General features: G+C 49.6%; 1 protein-coding gene across 1 annotated transcript in view; it reads right to left on the bottom strand.

Moving 5' to 3' along the window:
* SEMA3F (semaphorin 3F) overlaps nucleotides 1–1,640 on the bottom strand; it is a 17,435-nt gene extending 15,795 nt beyond the window's left edge. The window contains exon 1 of the mRNA XM_027836896.1: nucleotides 1,506–1,640. Coding sequence (XP_027692697.1) covers nucleotides 1,506–1,640 — 135 coding nt within the window. The remainder of the gene's footprint in view (nucleotides 1–1,505) is intronic.
* Between the last annotated feature and the right edge of the window lie 5,888 nt (nucleotides 1,641–7,528).

Genomic DNA, 7,528 nt, shown 5'->3' on the forward strand with positions numbered 1-7,528 from the left:
GTAGCCTTCAGCTCTGCAAGATACAGAACAGGGAGGGGGCTGGTCATCAGGAGTGGGGCAAAAGAGTGGAGATGGAGCCCCAGGGCTATCTAACACCCCCCCCCCGGCCAACCCTCAAGCTGGAGGACTCCTGCCCCTAATCAAATCCTCTCCCTTTGTCTGCACCTCTGTTTCCTGGGGAAATCAGCCAGAGGAGGGGGCTGGGAGGCGGCCTGAGTACATGGAAGGCATTTCATCAATGTTTAGTTGCATTTAGAGGTGTAACTAGGCATCTTGGTTTATTGTCGTTTGAGTCATTTCAGTGGCGTCCGATTCTCTGTGACCTCATTTGGGATGTTCCTGGCAAAGATACTGGAGTGGTTTGCTATTTCCTTCTCCAGCTCATTTTACAGACAATGGAAACTGAGGCAAACAGGGTTAAGTGACTTGCCCCAGGGTCACACAGGTAGTGAGTGTCTGAGGCTAGATCTGAACTCAGGAAGATGAGTCTTCCTGACTCCAGGCCCAGTGCTCTATCCACTGCACCACCGAGCTGCCCCGGGAATCCTGGTACTTGAGGCAAATTCATTTGGGTGGTGATAGGGGGGACGAGTTCCTGAAGAGTCTAGTCTGTGCCCCCTCAAGAGTATGAAATGAAAGCAAGCAGGCCTTGGCAGAGAGACACCTATCATCATCATCATCATCATCATCATGGGGACGAGGATGATAGCTGGCATTTATATGGCACTTTGAGGTTTGCAAAGCACTTCACATGTTATTTCATCAGATCCTTGAGATGATTATTATTATTATTAAACAATTATTCTTATCCCCATTTTACAAATGAGGAAATTGAGGCTGGGAGTTACGTTCACTTGCCCACATGGCTAAGTAAATGTTTGAGGCATGATTCAAACTCAGGTCTTTCTGATTCCAAATCTAACACTATCCACTGTGCCACCTAGCTGCCAGTTGAACCATGGGTACATTCATGGAGAGGAAAGGGGTGGCTGGTCCCATTGCCCTCCTCTCCCGGCTCCTCCTGACATGGACTCTGCTTTCTTGACCTCCTTTGACTTCTGTGAAGGATGCCTTTCCCTTCCCACTCCCCTCCCACGGTAGTGTGGGCTGTCAGAAGACCAAGAGGCTCTAGATACAGGGCCTGGAGGCTCCAGTAGGGATGAAGGCCACCCTTCCCCTAAGATGTCAGTACCTGGGACAAAAGCCTCAGCTGTCCTGGTCTAGTTCAGCTGAAATAGCTAGAGTCTAAGGTCCAGGGTACCAGACTCTTCTCCAGTCTCAGGGCCTGAGGGAACCCATGACCCTTCTAACTGGATCCAGGCACTGGTGCTTTTGGTGTTGGGGAAAGAACGATTTGTGCCCCCTTCCCACCTTCCAGGCCCAGCCATCCCCAGGGGTTCCTGGCAAGAAGCCTCTTCTCCGTACTCCTTCCCAGGTTATGGATCCAAGGCTCCTGGGCTCACACAACCTCCCTTTCTGTCCCTTTGTCCTCAGCTGGGAGTCACCTGGCCCCAGAAACTGCAGCCTCTCCTGAGGACAGCTGGTATAGGGAGGCTGTGGCACCGGGGCCTGGCTGGGGAGGAGGAAGTTGGGCTGGGCAGGGCCACACCTCCGGGCCAAATCCTTGATTCATCAGCCATCTCGCTAAGCCAGCACCCCAACATCCCAGCTCTTGGAAATTCAGGATAAAAGGGCTGAGGGTCTCCACCCCAACCTAGCAGCTGCATCAAAGCTCTTTATGGGCATTCAGGGGTTAAGGAGTAGCCAGCCCCACACCTACTGCTCCATCACACACATTGCAAGTCAAAGGACCACAAGGCTTAGAGCTGAAAGGGATCTTTGAGGTGATTTAGTCCAATCTCCTCATTTTATAGATGAGAAAACTGAGGCCCAGAGAGGTGAAATAACATACAGAGAGAGAGAGAGAGAGAGAAAACAGGGCAAATCTGACCATGGGAGAAGAAAGAGGAAAGAATGAGGAAAGAATCCAGGAATCCTGACCCAATCTTTCTACTCTTAGATAAGACCTCTCTGGATCCAGAACAGCCCTCAATAGCTCCAGAGAGCACTGGGAATTAGTGAAGGGGGTGACCTCGTAGGAGGAGATACATAAATATTGCATGAGGAAGAGGCTACCCGGGGGCGGGGCTTTCGGGGTGGAGGGTGTAGGGAATAGCTAGGGAATGAGCCCTGGACATTTGTTTGGGACTCTGGCCTCCAGGATCTGCCCACCTCCTCCACCAGTACCAAAGGCATCAGTTTCAGGATTGTGAAGCACCCGAAGGCTGAGTTCAGTGGATTCAGGGTACAGTGGACAGGACTGAGATGCGAGGGAGCATCTTCCTGCCCCTTTGGAAAGCGGCAAACCTGCTGGCTGCCCGACGCTGGTCAAGGAGCCCAGCGAGGCCTAAGGCCCCCACGTGCTTGGTTTAAGCCTCACTCCCAACCAGTCACTCGACAGACATTTATTAATCACTTGCTATGGCTTAGGGCACTGTGCTAAGCCCTACAAATATAAAAAGAGACAAAAGATAATCCCTGCCTTCAAGGACCTTACGATCTACTGGTGGAGACAGCAAACCAACCAATATGTACAAACGAGCCGTAGGCAGCACGTTCTTCTTCGTAGGTGCCCTGGATGGCATGGAGGGCCAATGGGCCTCTCGTCTCTCCTCTCCTCGAGCCTCTCCCACACCTAGAAGGTAGCTGGCACCCCACGGGCTGCCTTCACTGGCTGGTTGGCTTCAGTTCCTCCCCTCCCCGCCCCCCATGCTGCCAGACCTGTTTCAACAGCTGGTGAGTTATGACCTTCCCTGCCACCAGCACCCCAAGGACCACCTCCCTCCTGTGCCCCCCCCAACCCAGAGTCTGGTCTAACAACTCCAACCTGTTTTTCACCCAGACTTTTGGGGTAGGGCAGACAGATGCCCAACTGCTAGGCCCCCAAGGCGAGGGAACTACCTTTTTCTTGGCCTGCCCCCTGAGCTGGGGCTGAGTTCTGAGGAAGAACTTCTTAGCCCAGGTTGGCCCAGATTAGAGGGCGGAGGCCTCAACCCAGTTTTGGAATTGGCATCATCTCCACACTCAGGAGCTGACAAAGGCTTGAAGCTTTGTGGAATCCTCTATGGGCATTACCTCATTTGAGGCTCAAGATAATCCTGCCAGATAGGCACTGAGAGCATTAGTAAGTGCTATTATCCCCCTTTAATAGATAAAGAAACTGAGGCTTAGAGTTTAAGTGACTGGTCCAGGCCCACGCAGCTGGTAACATTCAGAAGTGGGATTTGAACTCAGGTCTTTCTGATTTCCAAGTTCAGCTCTCTACCCACTATACCAAGCTGCCTTCTGCTTGCCATACCCCTCCCCTCCCAGTGACCTTCTGATGGATGTGACACAGTGGAAGTCAGAGGCTCTGGGTTTGAATCCCCGTGATGCTCCTTGCTACCTGGCATTTAAGGCTCTCCATAATCTTTTTAGAGGTATCTAGAGTCCTGTACCTGGAGTCAGGAAGCCCTGAGGTCAATTCCTGCTTTAGATACCTAGGCAAACCACGCAACCTCCCTCAGCCTCAGTCATCCCCATCTGTAAAATGGGGACAACAATAGGACCCATCCTGTAGAGTTGTTTCAAAGATCAAACAGCATAATTTATGTAAAGCGCTTGGCAAACCTTAAAGCTAGCTACCTCCCTAGCCTGACTTCATTCGCCCCATCTCAATTTGATCACTCTTCTGTTTCAGCCAGGCCTGACTGGCCCCCTACAATGTCGTCCTCTCCCCTCCTGCTACAACAATCTCCCTCCACTTTTTTTTTTTTTTGGTGAGGCAATTGGGGTTAAGTGACTTGCCCAGGGTGACCCAGCTAGTGAGTGGTATGTGTCTGCGGCCCGATTTGAACTCAGGTCCTCCTGACTCCAAGGCTGGAGCTCTATCCACTGCACCACCCTCCACTTCTTTTAAAAGGTGTCACTTCCTCTAAGACACCTTCTCTGGGGTCTCCAGTCAAAAGTACATCCTCCCACCTCGTATCCTTCCAGAGCATTCTGGGTCTCTCCCCTATGCCCATCATCACTCCCTACTTTGTACCATACTTATCAGAAGCTATGCCACGCTCCACCCTCCAAAAGCAGTCAGCTCCCCGAGGATGGGAAACCGTCATTTTTAACTCATGTCCCCACTATTAGGCAAAGGACTCTGTCAGCAGAAGATTCATTATGTGACCTCAAGCAAGTTACTTCTCTTGGGGTCTCAGTTACCCTGTCTGTAAAATGAAGGTGTTCTCTGAGGGTCCCTCCAGCTGTGGTTCTGATGATTTTATGACTAGACACCAGGAAAGGACAATGCTTAACCCCAGCAGATCCAAGAGCGAGGGAGGCAGCTACAGGACAGTGGAACAGCAACCAACAGGCATCTACTAAAATGCCTACTCTGGGGGCAGCTAGGTGGCACAGTGGATGGAGCACCGGCCCTGAAGTCAGGAGGACCTGAGTTCAAATGCAGCCTCAGACGAAACACTTGACATTTACTAGCTGTGTGACCCTGGGCAAGTCACTTAACCCCAATTGCCTAAAAAGAAAAAAAAACTGCCACAAAAAAATAAATAAAAATAAAATGCCTACTCTGTGCCAGGCACTGTAGATACGCAAAGACAAAAATGAAATAAACCCGGCAATCCTGCATTTGACTCTTGCTTGATGTGCGTATGACCCTGGGCAAATCATTCAACCTTAGTTTCCTCATCTGTAAAACGGGGTTAGCAGGAGCACTTGCCCCACAAGATTGTTGTGAGGATCCACTGAGGCAATCCCTGTGAAGTGCTTTGCAAACTTTAAAGTGCTATACAAAGGTAAGCTATTATTATTATCAGGTAAGATTGTGTGTGTGTGTGTGTGTAAGATCCCAAAAGTCTTAGTGTAATTTTAAGCTTTTAATAGCTTAAATATCACTATTATTAATAATATAATAAGCAATAATATGTTATATTAATCATTTATATATTTATATAAAAATTTAGATATTTATTTACATGTATAATCATATAATTAATTACATTAATCAATTATATAAATTAATAATATATCATATATACAATAATATGTAATATTATAATATAATATATAATATAATGATAGCTTAAATATTATTAGCTTCCAGATTTTTTGAATATTCCATACATGTGTATATGTGTTATACACAGACATGCACATGCACACGTATAACATATAACAATATATTATATTTATATGCTCATAAATATATACATCCAGAAAAATACAAACTGATAGGAGATAGTTTAGGGAAGGCAGTTATAGTCTTAGTAGCCCAGGGAATTGGAAAAGGCTTCTCGGCAGAAGGGTAAGCACGGAGACCCTCCTGGCATTGGGTAAGTGTTCCAAGAGAAGCCTTATTTGACCATGACCACCAGCATAGGTACAGCAGAAACAAAGTTGGCTTGAGTCAAGAGCATCATGTTCCAGCTCTGCTCAGGACACATCGTGTGACCCTAGACAAGTCAATCTCCATCATTGGGTCTTGGATTCCTTTTCCTTGGCCTTCCTTTAAGGACGATAATGTTTGCACTAACTACTAACTCACAGAGTGGGCCCTGAAGAAAGTCCTTGGGAAACTACATCTTGTTCTATGGGACCCCGTGGCCCAGCAAAGACAGGAGGATGGAGGGCAAGGACGGAGAAGGAAGGAGAGAAGGAAGACAACCAGGCTCTACACTGATCCCCAGAGATTCTATTCTTGATCCTTGTCCCATGACCCCCTCCAAGTTTGCTAAGACTTCCCCGTGGTGTTTGTTCACTGAGGCCTTGGGGGTTCCATCTCAGAGGGGGGAGGCAACATCACTCAATCCCTCCCCATGTCCCCTCAAAGACCTTATTTTTAGCTCCGTGGTTGGAGAGTGAGAAAAGTACAATGAAGGTCATGAATATTCTAGGGCTAAATGAGGCGGGGGCCAGATGGGAGTCAGGAGTCCTACAGATGTCCAGGTCGGGGCCTGGAACATGGTACCCGAATAACTATAGTGACATGTACATGCACACATGTATGTATCTTGGTTAAGGGAAGCGACTGGCCTTCCTCTCTGGCCCATGTGTGAGGGGAGGGGTTTCAGAGAGAGCTTGAGTGATACTTGCCGAACCAATACACACTGTTTGGCCAAGGAGCTCCAAGCACCGAGCTATAGTGGAAAGAGTGACGTATTTGGACCCGAGTTTGAATCTAGGCCCTGTGACCTAGGCCAGGTCTATAGAGGTAACCCGGGACAGGAAGGCCCAGAGGCCCTGAAATGGTTTCTTAACCCCATGGACCAGTAGCCCACCCCAACTGCTTGGGGCAGGATCCCGGAGGGCTCAGGGCCCTGGCTTGTGGGTCATTTGCTGAACAAGGCAGAGGCCTTCAAGCCTGAATGCCAACTCCAGCTTCTGGGGCTGGGCTTCAGAGTGTTTGTTTTAAGGAATGAGGGTGGGAAGGAGCATTGTCCCTGCATTCCCAGAGCAGAGTAGGGGATAGTCCTGTGTCCCTCTTCCCCCTCTTCATATCCCACTCTATCATTCCCCACTGCCCAAGGTCACCCTTTCTTACCAGGCAGCTGTCCCTTGGGCTGGCCAGGATCCTGCCCATGCCTTCTCCACCCCCATTCCCTCTACTGCTACCAAGGGGGCCCCGAGGGTAAAGACCTAGGGGGGTGGGGCAGACTTTTCCTGGGATCCAGCTCAGAAGAACCAGCTCTCAAAGTCATTCACATAAACTCTTAGCGAACCTGTTCCCCCTGGCATCTAGAACACCCAGAGATATGAGATGAATGGGGAGGAAGAGTTGACTCAGCTTCTCCTCCCTTTGACCTTGCAGCCTATATCCTTCTTTAAGAATGCCAGCAAGCCAAAAGCTGCAAGGTCGTGGACGCTAGGCTAAGGCAGGGGAATGGACAAAATGACCTGGGTCTGGGAAAGGGATCAAAGATAATCTTCTCCAATTGAGCCCCTCTCCCCTGCCCAGCCAGTCGGTGCCTCTGAAGTCCTAGCCAGTGACCTGTTGGTCAGCTGGACTGGGCTTCTCCCGGGACCAAACTCCGACCCACTCCCACCCCCTGTGACCCCTCCCTAGCCAAGTTTGTGGTGACAAGAAACTAAATAGCCAGAAATGGGGAAGCCGCCAGAGGAAGCCAGACTTGCCAGCTGGAGGTCACCCAGGAGGCGGGAAAGCCGGCCCAGGCTAGACTATTTATAGACAGGATGGGAGAAGGTCTCCCTCCCACCCCCCATAATACCCTCCTGCCCACGCCTGCAGGGCTTGGAGCACTGGCTGGGATTGGAGTTTGCTGGGAGATGGGGAAAGTAAGGGACACGTCATGGATGGGAATTTGCTGCTGGGAACACAGACAGACAGAGATGGAGGGATACAGACACAAATAAATAGATGGATAGACAGACCAACAGATGGAGGGATATAGAGACAGATGGATGGATGGATAGACAGACAGACAGATGAAGGGATACAGAGACAGACAGATGAGTGGAGGGA

Source organism: Vombatus ursinus, unplaced genomic scaffold (genome assembly GCF_900497805.2).
Source record: "Vombatus ursinus unplaced genomic scaffold, bare-nosed wombat genome assembly UNPS02014820.1, whole genome shotgun sequence".
Classification (NCBI taxonomy): Eukaryota; Metazoa; Chordata; class Mammalia; order Diprotodontia; family Vombatidae; genus Vombatus; species Vombatus ursinus.